Source organism: Triturus cristatus, chromosome 1_2 (assembly GCF_964204655.1).
Source record: "Triturus cristatus chromosome 1_2, aTriCri1.1, whole genome shotgun sequence".
NCBI lineage: Eukaryota > Metazoa > Chordata > Amphibia > Caudata > Salamandridae > Triturus > Triturus cristatus.
The window spans coordinates 1,196,229,016-1,196,247,349 of NC_140580.1; the positions used below are offsets into that span (position 1 = coordinate 1,196,229,016).

Below are 18,334 nucleotides of genomic sequence, written 5' to 3' on the forward strand. Positions count from 1 at the left end.
CCCTTGCGTTGTCTACGTCCAGCCTCATCCGTTAGTAGTCCCTTGCGTTGTCTACGTCCAGCCTCATCCGCTAGGAGTCCCTTGCGTTGTCTTCTTCATGCGTCATCTGTTAGGTGTCCCTTGCATTGTCTACTTCATGCCTCATCCGTTAGGAGTCCCTTGCGTTGTCTACTTTATGCCTCATCCGCTAGGAGTCCCTTGCATTGTCTACGTCCAGCCTCATCCGCTAGGAGTCCCTTGCATTGTCTACGTCCAGCCTCATCCGCTAGGAGTCCCTTGCGTTGTCTACGTCCAGCCTCATCCGCTAGGAGTCCCTTGCGTTCTTCAACAGCAGGAGTTGCTTTCTACTCCTCGGCCTTCAGATCCACTCGTCAAGCACCAGCTCTTTCTCGTGAAGGTTTATGCAGGCCGCTTGTCCATCTGTAGAAGCCAGGTCATGAGCTGGTTCTCTGCTCCCGCCTGTAACTCTTGTCGACGATGGGGTACGGGTCTGGTCACCTGCTTCAGGAGTTGCAGACCTCAGTCCTGTCCCCTGACACCCATGGTTTGATCTATGCTCAGTGGCGCTTTCCTGTGTACTGTATGTGGCGTCGAACGCACTTTCATTACTGCTAATCTGGAAGGACCGTCCTGACACCAAGATTGCATCTTTATTTTGGTCAAAACAGACAAGGTTGTCAGACCCTCTTCCATTCCAAAGAAAACCAGGTACAAAACGTTTGAGAAACAAAATGTAAAAGGAGACAAACATTCTCATCAATTAAAATCCAAAATCCTTTGGGGACTTAGAGGCAGATATCTGGTTGGGGACGTTCAGTTGCTGAGCCCAGGTTGCACCGGACCCGGGAAGGGACCCTAGTGCGGCCCATTGTAGGAAGCCCGAGAGCTCAGTGGGAACATTCAGCACCCGAGTAATGACTTCAAATATTCTTCAAGCTCGAAAGGAAACACAAGCACAGAGCAACCTGTGAGAGCGAAAATACCAGCAGAACCTAGCGGAAAAAAATGAGGGGCACCGAGAGAAAGTGGATTCTCTATATGTACTGGATGGGGAGAGGGTTTCAGACGCGGCTGCTGGAAGACCTGGGGTTCAGGAAGTTCAGTTGGGGATCAGTGGAGGGCATCAGAGGCGGCAACTCTGCAGAGAAGGGGCTGTTGCCTGGATATTTCTAGTGGAAGAGGCTACAAAGGGACATTGCCTGATGGAGCCCCTCTAGAAAGGACACGCTTGAGCTGCCCTGGGGGTCTCGCATTTACGGCATATGGATGGGTTCTTCCATAAACCCCATCACTCAACCCTTAGATCCCACCGGCTAAAACAAAGGCAGCAGTCGGGGTACTTACCAGGGGGCCCTGCAGTCCGGCTGTTCCTCTGCTGCCCTCCAGACCTTCTTGTCCCTAACGAAAAAGAGAGAAAATCAGAAACAAAATGGGAGAATCTATACAACTAGGTCAGACTGTAGAGGTGAGAAGAAGAGGTCAGAGTGTAGAGGTCAGAAGAAGAGGTCAGAGTGTAGAGGTGAGAAGAGGTCAGAGTGTAGAGGTGAGAAGAAGAGGTCAGAGTGTAGAGGTGAGAAGAGGAGGTCAGAGTGTTGAGGTGAGAAGAGGTCAAAGTGTAGAGGTGAGAAGAAGAGGTCAGAGTGTAGAGGTGAGAAGAGAAGGTCAGAGTGTAGAGGTGAGAAGAGGTCAGAGTGTAGAATTCAGAAGAAGTCAGAGTGCAGATGTGAGAAAAAGAGGTCAGAGTGTAGAGGTGAGAAGAAGAGGTCAGAGTGTAGAGGTCAGAAGAAGAGGTCAGAGTGTAGAGGTGAGAAGAGGTCAGAGTGTAGAGATGAGAAGAGGTCAGAGTGTAGAGGTGAGAAGAGGAGGTCAGAGTGTAGAGGTGAGAAGATGTCAGAGTGTAGAGGTGAGAAGAAGATGTCAGAGTGTAGAGGTCAGAGTTTAGAGGTCAGAAGAAGAGGTCAGAGTGCAGAGGTGAGAAGAAGAGGTCAGTGTAGAGATTAGAAGAAGAGGTTAGAGCGTGAAGGTGAGAAGAGGTCAGAGTGTAAATGTGAGGAGAAGATGTCAGAGTGTAGAGGTGAGAAGAAGATGTCAGGGTGTAGAGGTCAGAAGAAGATGTCAGACTGTAAAGGTCAGAAGAAGAGGTCAGAGTGTAGAAGTCAGAAGAAGATGTCAGAGGGTAGAGGTCAGAAGAAGATGTCAGAGGGTAGAGGTCAGAAGAAGAGGTCAGAGTGTAGAGGTGAGAAGAAGAGGTCAGAGTATAGAGGTGAAAAGAAGAGGTCAGAGTGTACAGGTGAGAAAAGGTCAGAGTGTAAAGGTGAGAAGTTGATGTCAGAGTGTAGAGGTCAGAGTGTAGAGGTGAGAAGAGGTCAGAGTGTAGAGGTGAGAAGAGGTCAGAGTGTAGAGGTCAGAAGAAGAGATCAGAGTGTAGAGGTGAGAAGAAGAGGTCAGAGTGTAGAGGTGAGAAGAGGTCAGAGTGTAGCGGTCAGAAGAAGAGGTCAGAGTGAAAACCAGTGGAGTACACGTGCACAGGAGACATGCTCCTGATCTGCACGAACCTGTGGCGTACACGAGCACAGGAGTAACACGCCCCTGATCTACACAAACCAGTAGTATACGTGCACATGAATCACACGCCCCTGATCTACACGAACCAGTAGTGAACATGCACAGGAATCACACACCCCTGAGCCACACAAACCCGTTGGGTGCACAGGAATCACACGCCCCTGATCTACACAAACCCGTAGTACAAGTGCATGGGAATCACATGCCCCTGATCTACACATACCCGTTGGGTGCACGTGCACAGGAATCACACGCCCCTGATCCACATGAACCCGTTGGGTGTACGTGCACAGGAATAACACGCCCCTGATCTACACGAACCCGTAGTGCATGTGCACTGGAATCACACACCCCTGATCTGCATGAACCAGTGGAGTACACGTGCACAGGAGTCACACGCTCCTGATCTACACGATCAAGTTGAGTGCACGTGCACAGGAGTCACGGGCCTCTGATCCGCATGAACCTGCGGAGTACACGTGCACAGGAGCCACGCGCTCCTTTTGAAACACTACGGAGTATGCTTAAATGTAACTGTTTTGTTAACCACCTTTGGTTTTAAAGCGCCTAGAGTCCGACATGAAGCATTGTGAGTTCTAACAAGGACTTGCCTGATATCCAGGGTCTCCGGGCTCCCCCCTGTCTCCTCGGTCGCCGACTGCACCCTAGAAATAAAGAGACGTCATTGGAATCACAGCTGTATTTATTTATTTATTTAGTTATAAAGTTTTATATAGCGCGAACATCATCCCGAAGGATATCAGAGCGCTTCACAATTAAGGATGGTCGGGCAGGCATGAAATAGAAATCAAAGGAAACACTTACAAAGGTTACAACAAAGCAGCACAACAGTTGAAGAAACAAAACAATATAGATATATTGTGATCAAGGCCCTTTACGGGTTGAAACGCGTCATGGCTGTAGAGGTCTAAGGGAAATAAAGAGTTTATTTTGCTGAACCAAATTGTGGTCCGTGCTCCGTTGTCTCGAGGAAGTCGTACTTGCTGATGGAGTATATATATATATATATATATATATATATATAGCGGGAACTGGGAGGGGAAGAAAAGATTAGGTCAGGGGATATAAAACATCAGTACAAGAGATGAGGGTATAAGTTCAGTATCTTCAAGCAAATAAAAAGAGCCAAATTAGGGTAAGAACTTGCACATAAGGAATCGTTTTACTTCCATTTTGAAAGCAACCGTGGAGGTGAATCTGCAAATTTCAGGAGGGAGAGAGTTCCAGATCAGTGGAGCGGAGCCAAAGAAAGCTCTTTGACAAGTTCTCTTTTTGCGAAATATCTGTGCTTTCAGAATGAAGGGGTTAGCACTTCTTGAGGGACTGCCACCTCCAGATAGTTCTAGCTTTTGGCATAGGTATTTGGGGGCTTTGAGATAGAGAGCTTTGTGAGTCAGGCAGGTGATCTTTAGCTGTATTCTCGCTTCAAAAGGCAGCCAATTTAGAGATTTTAGGACTGGGGAAATGTGCGCAGATCTTTTTGTGCCCGTGGTCAGTCTGGCCGTTGCATTCAATACAGCCTTAAGTGGTGCCAATGTATATTTCGGGAGGCCACATAATGTAGCACTGCCATAGTCTAGCCTTGGCAAAACCAGCGCTTGAACCACCTGCTTGGAAGTCAGCTTGTGGGAGGAAAGGTTTGAGAATCCCAAGTAGTCTCATCTGGTGATTCGCTCCCTTGCAACCCTTACTTCACATTTAAGTGTCCAGGGTGATTCCGAGAGACTTGGCTGAATCAATGATGACGGGAAGGGAGTTGAAAGCAGTGAGGTGGCTCAACCAGAGGTCTACCTTGGGGGCATGATTCAGAGGAGAAATGAGCAAGAGTTCGGTTTTGGAAGGGTTGAGTAGGAGGTGGTTCTCCGTTAGCCAGTTTTGAGTGTTCATGAGGGTAGTGTTGAGTGATGTGAGATTGTTAGGGGAGGAGGTTTTCAGGTAAAGTTGCGTGTCGTCTGCATACATGTGGAAGAGAATGTTCATTGAGTTTAGTGCATTTGCAAGTGGTTCCAGGAATAGGTTGAATAGTATGGGGGATAAGGCGGACCGCTGTGGGACCCCCATGGATACAGGCATGGGCTGGGACAGGGAGTGGTTTACCTTTATTCTTTTAGATCTGTGGTGGAGAAAGGACGAGACCCATTGCAGCACTAGACCAGAGAGGCCCATCCTGTGTTCCAGAACTGATAATAGGTTGTCGTGATTTACAGTGTCAAATGCAGAGGAGAGGTCAAGGAGGATCAGAAGGCAGGATTCGTTGTGGTCGAGCATTTTTAGAATGTCATCGAAAACATGAATGAGAGACGATTCAGTGCTGTGTCCGCTCTGAAAGCCAGATTGGTGAGGGTCTAGGAGTTGGAAATTATCAATGTGAGCACAAAGTTGGGATTAGACGCACAAGTTACTTACTTGTCTAACGATATATCTGTAAGACATATCTGTGAGACATTACTTAGTGATAGTTTCCTTACCTTAGACTATCCCCAGGCGTCAGACTGGATCTGGAAAGTTTTCGTCAGCAGTACCCCTGCGCGTCGGTAGGCGATGTCGTAAGGCTCCGCGTACATCGCTGGCATCGTAGCCGCCAAGATTATGTCGTCGGAGCTACTTAGACGCGCCAACGCGCGCTGACGTCAGTTCTGTACACAACTTCTCCACGCCAGGAGAGCAGAGCCATGCCAGAGACCGACTACTGGTGCAATATAACTATGGTCCTGAAAGGGATGACCTGAACCCTAGAGAACTGTTCGCAGAACGGGGAGGATGGGCAGGCGGTAAGGAATCTATCACTAACTAATGTCTCTTACAGATATATCGTTACACAAGTAAGTAACTTGTGCATCTGAAAGAGACACCTTAGTGATAGATTCCTTACCTTAGAATACATACCCAAGCAATACCAACCCCGGTTGTGGGTCTGTGAAGTGAGATTACACCAGAAAGTCACGGAGAACTGAACGGCCAAAAAAAGCTGTCTCTCCGGACCTGACTTTCAAGGCAATAGTGCTTAGTGAAAGTATGCAACGAGGCCCAAGTGGCCGCCTGACAGATGTCTTGCAGGGGGACACCACGCCCCAATGCTGTAGTAGCTGCTGTCGCCCTGGTAGAATGGGCGTGCAGCCCAACCAGAGGTTGTTTTTTAGCCAGAGAGTAACAGGCTTTAATGAACAAGACAACCCATCGGGAGATAGTTCGCTTGTGCACAGCCCGGCCTTTCTTGGCACCCACGAAAGCCAACAAAGAGCTGGTCATATACCCGGAACTGTTGTGTGCGGTTGAGATAGAACAAAAGCACACATTTTGGGTCCAGACGGTGGAGCCTCTCTTCTTCTCTTGAAGGGTGCGGAGGCGGAAAGAAAGTGGGCAGAGTGACAGTTTGCCAGAGATGAAAGGCAGAGACTACTTTTGATAGAAAGGAGGGACGCGGTCGAAGCACAGCCTTGTCCGGATGAACCGCCAGGAAGGAATATGCGTCGAAGAGTGTTTATCAGCACCGACGGTGGGCTGGCTCGAGCCGCGGGAAGGCTTAATCGGCTTGTTTACCGGGCCCGAAGGTGCGGTGTGGGAAGCAGTGTCTTTGGTCTTGCTTAGGCCCGGAGGCGAAGGTGTGACCGAAGCCTTTTCGGTGCCGGTGAGGGTGTGTGGTAGATTAGTACTCACGACCCTCTGTGCCGGAGTGATGTCCTCCACATCTGAATCGTCGGCTTCGGAGGCGCTGACGAGTCCCTCGTCGGTGTGGTGTTCTTCTGGAGCGTCGACGTCTTCCCCGAAGATGTCGTCCGGAATCGGCGTCGACGAGTGTGCCATGGTTTTTCCTGCCCTTCGGTCTCGAATGGTTTTCTTGGACCGGATGGACTTACACGCCGGACAATCTCGAGCCTCGTGTTCAGGGGAGAGGCAGAGATTACATACTTCGTGGAGATCGGTGTGGGGGAATTTGGACCCACATCGAGGGCACTTCTTGAAGGGTTTCCTTTCCATTAGCCAGGACCAGACCATGGGTAGGCCCAAAGGCCGTCGTCGATGACCGGAATCGAAGGTTCTTGCCGATGAGAGCCGCGTCGAGTGGGGAGATCGCGATCGAAAACAATACTGCGAGTTGGGGTGAGGATTGCGCGTCGATCGTCGAACTGGAAGCTGTTCGGAACCGGAGCGCGAAGATCACATCCGAGCCCTATGGCGGAAAAAAACAATCTGAGGATGGAGCCGAAGCCCATGCGCAATACGATCCAAAGGAGGGGTCACTGACCTCGTGACTTCCAAAGACTCTCCAAGAGGAAAAACAACTGCAAACATCCGGGCCCAACACCAGATGGCGATCTATGCACAAGTGTGTAATCTGCAGCTCATATGCCTCGAACAGGAGGTTTACAGGAGAGAGCCTGGAGCTCACTCACCCGCCGAGCGGAGGTGATGGCCTTCAGGAAGACAGTTTTCAAAGTTAATAACTGCAAAGCACAGTCATGAAGAGGCTCAAAGGGAGCGCACATCAAGTATGTGAGAACCAGGTTCAAGTCCCATTGAGGCATCACAAAAGGAACAGGAGGGAAAAGGTGAGTAACGCCTTTGAGAAATCTATTGCCTTTGAGAAATCTATTGACAACTGGGGACTTGAAAAGAGAGGGCTGATCAGGCAGCCTAAGAAAGGCTGAAAGAGCAGAAAGGTAGCCCTTAATAGTGCCCAGGGCAGAGCCCTGCTGGGTCAAAAAGAGAAGGAACAATAGGACCTCAGAAAGAGGGGCAGCAAGAGGATCTACAGATTTCGCTGTGCACCATGCCACAAATGTTTTCCACCGACAGGCGTATACAGTTTTAGTGGCGGGACGCCTGGCTACCAGAATTACATTACAAACGTCAGGAGGCAAGTCAAAAGGAATCAGCTGTCGCCGCTCAATCTCCATGCAAGGAGGTGGAGGCTGGACAGCTTTGGGTGGAGGACCGTCCCCTGGTGCTGCGACAGGGTATCCTCCCGAAGAGGCAGTCGGATCGGGGAGCCATGCTCATACTGAGTAGCTCAGGATACCAAACTCTTCGAGCCCAGTCCGGTGCCACAAGAAGGACTTGGGCCCGGTCGCGTCTGATCTTCTTCAGCACTCTGGCCAGAAGTGGTATAGGCGGAAAGGCGTACATAAGACCGCAACTCCACGCGCAACGAAATGTGTCTCCAACACACAGAACTGCTGACATTGCATGTTCCCTTCGGTGGTGAATAGATCTAACCAAGGTTTCACCAGTGCTGAAAGAGACCTTGAGTGAAGACGCCATTCATGATCCAACATGCACCTGCCGCTGAGTTCATCCGCCCTGGCGTTCAGAGTACCTGCCAGCTGTTGAACCGCCAAGGAAATGCCTTGACGTTCCAGCCACGTCCAGAGATGTAGAGCCTCCTGACATAGGGTCCATGACCCCACTCCACCCTGCTTGTTGCAGTACCACATGGCAGTAGTGTTGTCCGTGAACACCTGTACTACCCTCCCCTTGACAGAGGGAAGGAATGCTTTCAGTGCAAGTAGGATCGCCTTGAGCTCCAAGAGGTTAATATGGAGCTTGGACTCCGCCGGAGAACAGAGGCCTCTAATCTCCACCTCTCCCATGTGGCAGCCCCATCCCAGGACGGACGCATCTGTCACTACTGTGTGCTCTGGTTGGGGAAGGGAGAGGGATCTGCCGCTGACCCAATGCTGGTTCGTGAGCCACCAGTCCTGTGCAGTGCCCTCCGAGATCTGCATGTAGTCGAACAGGTTTCCCCGATGCTGCGTCCACTGGAACTTCAGGTCCCACTGCAGAGCCCGCATATGCCATCCAGGACCAGGGCCAAAAGATCGGAATCATAGCCTGAATGTCCCGGACTTGCTGTTCGGGAGGATAGACCCAAAACTGCGCCGTATCCAGAACCGCTCCGATGAAGAGGAACTTCTGAGAGGGAATCAGGTGTGACTTCGGCACGTTGATGGAAAACGCCAGCAAATGCAAGAGGTCTGCCATAGTCTGGAGGTGAGAGATGACTGCCTGGAGCGAGCCCGCCTTCAACAGCCAGTCGTCGAGATAGGGGAGGACTGAAACCCCTGATCTGCGCAGATGAGCTGCGACCACCACCATCACTTTCGTGAACACCCGAGGGGCGCTGGTAAGGCCAAAGGGGAGCACGGTGAACTGAAAGTGCTCGTGGCCCACCGTGAACCGTAGGTAACGCCTGTGGACTGGCAGGATGGGGACATGAAAATAAGCATCCGGCAGGTCCAACGCTACCAGCCAGTCTTGCGGGTCTAGGGCAGACAAGACCTGAGCAAGCGTGAGTATCTTGAACTTCTCCTTCCGGAGGAAGCGATTGACGTTCCGGAGGTCTAAAATAGGGCGCAGACCTTTGTCTTCTTTGGAACCAAGAAGTAGTGGGAGTAACAACCACGACCTACTTCTGGAGTCGGAAAACGCTCGATGGCCCCCTTGGCCAAGAGGGCCGCAACTTCCTGCTGGAGAAGTACCAAGTGATCCCCCGACATGCGGTGGTACTGAGGTGGCATGGCTGGAGGGGTAGACTCGAAGGGGAGGGAGTAGCCCCTTCGGACTATTTGCAGAACCCACCTGTCCGAAGTGATGGTGTGCCAGTGAGGGAGGTGATGGCGAATCCTGCAGCCCACTGGCGTCCAGTGGGTCTGAAACACTGGACTAGGAAGGTTTTGAGGCGGCGGCGGCAGGATCGGTGGTGGATTAACCTGCTCTCTGTCCTCGGGACCCACCACGTCGGGTTCTACGTCCCCGGCTGCGCTGAGACTGCGGCTGTGCAGGCCTGCGGGTCTGACAGGAACGCGATTGGGAGCCTCGACTCTGACCTCGAAAGGAGCGAACAGGCGGACCCCGAGGGGTTGCGCGTGGTGGTGAGACCCAAGGACTGAGCCGTAGCCCGAGAGTCCTTAAAGCATTCCAGGGTACTATTCGCCTGGTCACCAAAGAGGCATGTGCCATCAAAGAGCATGTCCAACAAATTGTTCTGAACATCCCCGAGAAGCCAGTTGTTCTGAGCCAAGTGTAACGGCGGAGCGCCACCGTTGAGGAAAGTGCCCTGCCGAGTGAATCGGCCGTGTCAAGTCCACAACAGATAGTGAATTTAGCAGCGTCTCTGCCCTCTGTAATGGCTTAGGAGCGCACCGCCTGAGCTTCCACAGGGCATTGAGGCTACACCTGTGCCACCGTGTCCCACACAGAGTGTGAATAGCGGCCCAATAGGAATGCAGTATTTACCGCCTGCAACCCTGAAATGGCAGAAGTGAAAATCTTTTTCCCAAGCTGCTCCAGTTTCTTAGATTCCTTGTCCGGAGGGGCAGAAGGGAATGCGCTCGGCGAGGCAGAGGCCTGGAAAACCAGACTCTGAGGAATCGGGTGTTGCGTGAGAAAGCTGGGGTCGCCTGGCGCCGGGTGATGGAGGTGCGTCACACCCTTATCCACAGGTGCCCCTGTGTTGGGTTTGTTCCAGGTGCTCAACAGGACGTCGGTAAGTGCCTCGTTGAAAGGCAGTAGCGGCTCCCCGGAGAAGGACGCTGGTTGCAGTAACTCAGTGAGGAGATTGGTCTGATAGGCACAGAAGGGAGCTCGAGGTTAAGAGCCTGAGCCGCCCTCCGTAACACCACAGAAAAAGTCCTAACCTCCTCCGTAGCCACGGACGAGGGGGACAGCGTACCAGGGTGTGGAGAGAAATACAGATTCACTGGACCCTCCATGTCGCCTTCCCATTCAGGCTTATCCTCGCGTTGAGCTGCAAGAGGGTCCTCAGACCCCTCCCAGTACTCCCGTTCATCCACCAGTTGTTGAAGAGGATGGTAAGGATGAGGTGCCCGGGGAAATGGGACAAACTCCCCACCAAGAAATGGAATCGGGGGGTAAGAGAACCGATTGCTGGATCTCCAACAACTTTCGGGAACGCTCCCGCAAAGCTTTCTGCGCCATGGCCCGACAATCGGGGCACGCCTCGGGGTCATGGGCGTGTCCCAAGCAGAAGAGACACACGTCGTGGGGGTCTGCCACCGACATGTTCCGACGGCAGGCCCTACAAGACTTAAACCCGGGCATCACTACTGCACCAGGAGTCGAGTTCTCGGCAAAACAAGAGAAACAAGTTCTCAGAAACCAAGTTAAAACTTTTAACTAGGGGTACCGCTCTCTCTCGGATCTGCGCTGCTGGCCCGGAAAATGAAAGAACTGGGTGCATCTAGGTAGCTCCGACGACATCATCTCGGCGGCTACGACGCCAGCGACGTACGCAGAGCCATACGACGAAGCCTACCGACGCGCAGGGGTACTGCTGATGAAAACTTTCCGAATCCAGTCTGACGCCTGGGGATATTCTAAGGTAAGGAGTCTATCACTAACGTGTCTCTTTCAGATACATTTTTCAAGGAGTTTGGCCAGAGTAGTGATGTTGAAGTCTGCACTATCAGCATTAGGTTTTTTTAAAATAGGGAAAACCTGAGCCGCTTTTAGGCAGTCAGGGATCATACCTTGAGACAGTGAGGCATTGACAATATTTGTCCAGGTGGGGGTGATGACTTCCTTTATTTACTTGAAAACGGCGGGTGGTAGCGGGTCGTTAAAGTGATTGGATGGGTTAATACTCATAAGAATTTTTTTAATGTCTCTTTTGCTAAAAGGGGTGAAGGTGTCCCAAGAGGCATTATTTTTGGTGCTCAGACTAGCTGGTACGGGCTGTTCAGAGGGGGATGGGGGAGCGCAGGCCAATGGGATGGTTACAAGGCCTTTTTATGTTAGGCCCAATGTTAGAAATGGGATTTCTGGTTGGCTAAGGCTTGTGCCAAAGCCAGGCAGAAACCACCAGTCTAGTCAGGGCAAGGGAGTTACACGCTGAAGATAACCCCTGCTCACCCCCTTGGTAGCTTGGCACGAGCAGTCAGGCTTATCTCAGAGGCAATGTGTAAAGCGTTTGCGCAACACACACACACAGCAGCAACACACTAGGCACACCACAAAGGGAACTCCGCACAAGGATATATAAAAAATAGCCTTTGTATTATCAGAAACATGTGAAACATAATCACACATTTACACTGTGCCAACTGGCACTAGGCAATATTCACAGGGGATTATATACAGGACCGGGCCCATCGGACCACGGTCAGAACCATCAGAACAGGTAAGTAAAACCACAACCAGTAACTACTGGTACCATAATGACCTAAGCATTATCACATTAGCATTAGACACCATCCTAAAATAGCATAGCATGACATTAGGCATAATATTACGCATAAATCACATTAGGCCCAAACCTCATTAGCATAAACACATTACACATAAACATCCTAAACATAAACACATTATGCCATGGGCATCACCAGCATAAATCACATTACGCAATCACATTAGGCATAAAGCATGTTATGTAATAAAACAGCAGTGCACCACAGTACACTGACCAGGTTACACCCTGTGTACCTATGGAGTGCTGCAGGTGAATAGAGGGGGGTAATGCAGGCGCTACATGCAAGAGACACATGGGGGCGCTTTTAACTACATAATGTATACATACAACATCCAGGGTAACACAGTGTGGACAAAAGTGTTGTGTACATGACAAGTTCTTGTAATTCACAACTTACTCGCGCTCCAGGGAGTCCAGGAGGGCCCTCGGTTTTGCCATCATCCCCTTGCTGTCCCTGTGGAGACAAACACTGGCATGAGAGGGGGCAGCAGAGACAAGCCTCACTCAAGAGTGAGGGGGACAAAATCTGTGGAAGGTTGGGGGTGCATGGGGGGAGGGGTCACGGCTGAGATCACACCAGCTTCACTGCAGAGACGCCTCTCAACATCCACACACTCTTCTCCTGTCCGGTCCTGTCCACTTTCAGGGCTTCAGTGTGGGACCCCCCCACATAATATTCACTGCACTCTAGAATCTCGTGCCATAATGCTTTGCAGGGCTTTTAGTGGGATTGTATTTTTGCCCATAACTGTGCTTGGGGTGGCCCTAGGAGGATGGGACCACCACCGAATCGTTCAGCATGATGTGCTCTTTGTGTTCAAGGCATCTGCTTGGTTCTCTCCCTAGGTTAGGGAGGACCCCAAAATCATCACCTCTCTCACTGCTTGCTGTATTTTCATTTTCACTTTTGTGAGATGACTATATGCATTTTTGCATGTAAAGATAGAGTTACTTGTTTTATCAAGGGTATGTGAGGTATCTGTTTTATTAATGGGGATGAGACGGAACTGAGTTGCGGAGCGGAGTTCACTGAGTTTTTGTTCAATTCCGCAGAATTCCGTGTAGTGGTACTTTGCCAACTACGCCCACCCTTACACAGAATGCCTGGGACATTGGTGGACGGATGGACCTCCTTCTTTCTAGGGCTCTTTCGGTTACTCTGTTACCCTCATAGACTTGGCGGTGAAAACCTTGACCGCTTTCAACCACACCTTAGCGCCACGAGCTCTGGGCGCCGCTCAGTAACTGCTTGTCACACTGCTATGGGAAAGGATTTCTCCCCTCCCACCAAACTGGATAATTTACACCTAATGCATATTTTCAGACTTTGTACACCATTATTACTGAATACCCTGTATATTGCTTCTATTACTGCTGTATTCATTGGCATTCACTCTCTATACCCATAAGACTATATATGACTCCACTTTACTCTTTGTAACTCCTCCCTCTTTCTAATCTCCCCTCTATTTCTTTTACTTTCTTTTTCTTGTTCTCTTATTCAAAACTCAGGGTTTGATCTCCCACTGTGTTTCTTGTTCAAACATACGTATATTATTATTATTGTGGAGGGTGTGTAATATACTACTTAAACTGTTAAAGTTCAAAACCCACAAATTTGTATTTGCAGTGTGTTCCTAGTGTGTTTTGCTATATACATTATCTTTGTAAACAAAAAGAAAAGAAGGCGAAGTTCTGGACGCGGCCAGCAGGGGCAGGCATGGCCCAGCTTCACTCCAGCGTGAGACACTTTAAATCCACGTTTAAAGATCAAAAGCAGAGAAGATGTCGCCTCCCCAGCCCCGGGGTAGTACAGATGCCCCCTCCCCAGCCCCGGGGTAGTACAGATGCCCCCTCCCCAGCTCGGGGGTAGTACAGATGCCCTCTGCCCAGCCCGGGGTAGTATAGACGCCCCCTACCCACCCCGGGGTAGTACAGGTGCCCAATCCCCAGCCCCGGGGTACTACAGACGTCATCTGCCCAGCCCTGGGGTAGTGCAGTCCCCCCTCCCCAGCCCCGGGGTAGTACAGACGACCCCTCCCCAGCCCTGGGGTAGTACAGACACCTCCTCCCAAGCCCCGGGGTAGTACAGACGCCCCCTGCCCAGCCACGGGGTAGTACAGATACGCCCTGCCCAGCCCCGGGGTAGTACAGTCACCACCTACCCAGCCCCCGGGGTAATACAGACACCCCCCCTCTGCCCAGCCCCGGCATAGTACTGTCGCCCCTCTCTAGCCCCGGGGTAGTACAGTCACCCCTCCCCAGCCCGGGGTAGTACAGACACCCCCTGCCCAGTCCCGGGGTAGAACAGGTGCCCCCTGCCCAGCCCCCGGTGTAGTACTGTCGCCCCTCCCTAGCCCCAGGCTAGTACAGTCGCCCCCTCCCCAGCCCCGGGGTAGTACAGACACCCCCTGCCCAGCCCCCGGGGTAATACGACGCCCTCTGCTTAGCCCCGGGGTAGTACTTTTGCCCCCTGCCCAGCCCGGGTTAGTACATTCGCCCCCTGCCCAGCCCCAGGGTAGTGCAATCGCCCCCTCCCCAGCCCCGGGGTAGTACAGACACCCCCTGCTCAGCCCCGGGGTAGTACAGATGCCCCCTCCCCAGCCCCGGGGTAGTACAGGCGACTCCTGCCCAGCCCCTGGGGTAGTACAGGCGCCCCCTGCCCAGCCCTAGGGGTAGTACAGTCACCCGCTGCCCAGCCCCCACGGGTCACTCGTGGAGTGGAGGCCAGAGATTTTCGGTGCAGTCAGTGCTCAAGGCTGGGGCTACTCGGATCCCAAAGGAGAACTTCAAGGATAAACAGGAAGTCGATGTACCAGAAATAGTGCGCAGTGCCCAGGGGTCACGGTTCCTCGTCACCCACGATAGCCACGGGCCTCAGCTTTACTGTGGACTCAGGGTAGCCTCAGGGAAGTCTGGAAATCCACCTCTGGTGATGCAGAGACTTCGGCGTCCAACGGGAGCAGGGGAGTCACTCCTTGACCCCAAGGGAGATTTCTTCCGTCTTCTAGTCGAAATAAAAAGTCGAAGGTCCAGGATGTATGTGGCAGAGTTTCGTCCAGGGTAATCTAAAGTCGCAAGGACTGGGTTCCCATATTTATACTAAGTTTGGGGGTTGGACATACTCTAGGGACCCGCCTATGGGAGGGATTGGAAAGAGGGGTGGTTACACCCATTTCCTTTGTCCAGTTTTGCACCAGAGCAGGGGCAGGTAGCCCCTGCAACCAGTTTGAACTGGACTATGCACAGGGACACCAAGTGCACCCCCATTGCAGAACTTCAAAGCACCAGAGAGTGCTCCCGCCCAGCCCCAATACACACCTGCCTGTCTGGGGAGGTGGTTACACCTCCCTGGGACAGGAAACCTATTGTCCAGGCCTCCCCTGCCGGAGCTTCAGTCAGCAGCAGGAGGCCAGACCCGTGTCTGTGGCAGAGGCATCCATTTTGTGATGCCAGGACTGTAGAAAGTCCTGCCGGGTTAGACCAGTGTGAACATGTCTCTCCCTCTAGAAGTGTGGAATGCTACCCCCGCCGCCAGAACTGACGGGGGGGGGGGGTAGTATTCCAAAGCGTTTGACACCAAAGACGACATATTTCCGTGCAGCCATCCCAAAGTTAGCATTTACCCCGAGGTTATAATGCGCTTAAGAGTATATGGTCAGGCTGCACCACAAACAGCATCAGAGGAGATACTCCGAACGCTGCAGAGGGGCTCTGCTCATGCAGGGGCACCCTCTCACATAAAAACCAAGCACTCTGCCTTCAGGATTGTTAAGGCATGCCATAGGAGTGACTTATAGGTTTTATATGTGTGTGCAATGGTAGTGATATAGGTAGCCTATACCACTGTAAGGGGTGCAAGCAGACCCTTACCCAGGCTGCAGTAGCAGATCTGTGGTGCCATTTTGGAGTGCTTCCCAGGGGTGGCATAATACATTCTGCAGCCCCTGGTAGGCCTCTGAGGTACCTATGCCCTAGGTACATAGTATACCATATACTAGGGGCTTATAAGGCACTCCAGAATCCAATTAGATATGTACCTAATGTACATGGAAACCATTTTAGAGAGGAAGCAGCTAGGCTGGGGTCCTGATTAGCAGGGCCACAGCCAGACTAAGGTCGAAAATTAGTGAAACAGCAGCAAAAAGTGGGGGTACCCATGTGAAGCAGATCCTACTCTCCTACACTGGAGCACACAACTCTCGGTTGGCTCAGGACACACTTTGCGTGTGCTGCAGCACACAGCTCTCTTGTTGGCTCACGTCACACTTCGCGTCTGCTGCAGCACACAGCTCTCAGTCGGCTCAGGTCACACTTCGCATCTGCTGCAGCGTACAGCTCTCAGTCGGCTCAGGTCACACTTCGCGTCTGCTGGAGCACACAGCTCTCAGTCGGCTCAGGTCACACTTCATGGCTACTGCAGCGCACAGCTCTCTGTTGGCTCAGGTCACACTGCGCGTCTGCTGGAGCGCAAAGCTTTCGGTTGGCTCAGGTCACACTTTGCATCCACTGCAGCGCAAAGCTCTCGGTCGGCTCAGGTCACACTTCGCGTCTGCTGCAGCACAGCTTTCAGTTAGGTCAGGTCACACTCCGAGTCTGCTGCAGCATAGCTCTCGGTTGGCTCGGGTCACACTGCACGTCTGCTGCAGCGCACAGCTCTCGGTTGGCTCGGGTTACACTGCGCGTCTGCTGGAGTGCACAGCTCTCGGTTGGCTTAGGTCACACTGCGTGTCTGCTGCAGCGCACAGCTCTCGGTTGGCTCGGGTCACACTGCGCGTCTGCTAGAGCGCACAGTTCTCATTTCGCTCGGGTCACACTGTGCGTCTGCTGCAGGGCACAGCTCTCAGTTGGCTCAGGTCATACTTCGCGTCCGCTGGAGCACACAGCTCTCGGTTGGCTCAGGTCACACTTCACGTCTGCAGTAGCGCACATCTCTCAGTTGGCTCATGTCACACTTCGCGTCCGTTGCAGCGCACAGCTCTCGGTTGGCTCGGGTCACACTGCGCGTCTGCTTCAGCGCACCTCTCTAGGTTGGCTTGGGTCACACTGCGTGTCTTGTGCAGCTTATAGCTCTTGGTTGGCTCGGGTCACACTGCGCGTCTGCTAGAGCGCACAGTTCTCATTTCGCTCGGGTCACACTGTGCGTCTGCTGCTGCGCACAGCTCTCAGTTGGCACAGGTCACACTTCATGTCTGCTGGAGCACACAGCTCTCGTCTGGCTCAGGTCACACTTTGCGTCCGCTGGAGCACACAGCTCTCGGTTGGCTCGGGTCACACTGCGCATCTGCTGCAGCACACAGCTCTCAGTTGGCACAGGTCACACTGCACATCTGCTTGAGCTCACAGCTCTCAGGTGGCTCAGGTCTCACTTCGCGTCTGCTGAAGCACACAGCTCTCGGTTGGCTCAGGTCACACTTCGCGTCCGCTGGAGCACACAGCTCTCGGTTGGCTCAGGTCACACTGCGCGTCCGCTGGAGCACACAGCTCTCGATTGGCTCAGGTCACACTGCGCATCCGCTGGAGCACACAGCTCTCCGTTGGCTCAGGTCACTCGCGTCTGCTGCAGCGCACAGCTCTCGGTTGGCCCAGGTCACACTGCGCGCCTGCTGAAGCGCACAGCTCTCAGTTGGCTCAGGTCACACTTTGCGTCCGCTGGAGCACACAGCTCTCGGTTGGCTCGGGTCACACTGCGCGTCTGCTGCAGCGCACCACTCTCGGTTGGTTCAGGTCACACTGTGTGTCCGCTGGAGTACACAGCTCTCGGTTGGCTCAGGTCACACTTCGCGTCTGCTGCAGGGCACAGCTCTCAGTTGGCTCAGGTCATACTTCGCGTCCGCTGGAGCACACAGCTCTCGGTTGGCTCAGGTCACACTTCACGTCTGCAGTAGCGCACATCTCTCAGTTGGCTCATGTCACACTTCGCGTCCGTTGCAGCGCACAGCTCTCGGTTGGCTCGGGTCACACTGTGCATCCTCTGCAGCGCACAGCAAACGGTTGACGTGGGTCACACTGTGCGTCTGTTGCAGCGCACAGCTCTCAGTTGGCTCGGGTCACATTTCGCGTCTGCTTCAGCGCACAGCTCTCAGGTGACTCGGGCCAATCTGCGCGTCTGCTGGAGCGTACAGCTCTCATTTGGCTCGGGTCACACTGCACATCTGCTGCTGCGCACAGCTGTCAGTTGGCACGGGTCACACTTCGCGTCCGCTGGAGCACACAGCTCTCGGTTGGCTCAGGTCACACTTCGCATCCGCTGGAGCACACAGCTCTCGGTTGGCTCAGGTCACACTGCGCGTCCGCTGGAGCACACAGGTCTCGGTTGGCTCAGGTCACACTGTGCGTCCGCTGGAGCACACAGCTCTCAGTTGGCTCAGGTCACTCGTGTCTGCTGCAGCGCACAGCTCTCGGTTGGCCCAGGTCACACTGCGCGTCTGCTGGAGCGCACAGCTCTAAGTTGGCTCAGGTCACACTTTGCGTCCGCTGGCGCACACAGCTCTCGGTTGGCTCGGGTCACACTGCGCGTCTGCTGCAGCACACCACTCT

The 18,334-nt window shown here is 52.8% G+C and overlaps 1 protein-coding gene across 3 annotated transcripts in view; it reads right to left on the reverse strand.

Annotated features, from left to right (window-relative positions):
• COL27A1 (collagen type XXVII alpha 1 chain) overlaps window positions 1–18,334 on the reverse strand; it is a 2,221,286-nt gene that overhangs the window by 511,365 nt on the left and 1,691,587 nt on the right. For all 3 annotated transcript variants that reach the window (XM_085614179.1, XM_085614180.1, XM_085614178.1), the window contains exons 42-44: window positions 12,192–12,248; window positions 3,177–3,230; window positions 1,345–1,398 (exon numbers count right to left, since the gene is read on the reverse strand). In XM_085614179.1, coding sequence (XP_085470305.1) covers window positions 1,345–1,398; window positions 3,177–3,230; window positions 12,192–12,248 — 165 coding nt within the window. The remainder of the gene's footprint in view (window positions 1–1,344; window positions 1,399–3,176; window positions 3,231–12,191; window positions 12,249–18,334) is intronic.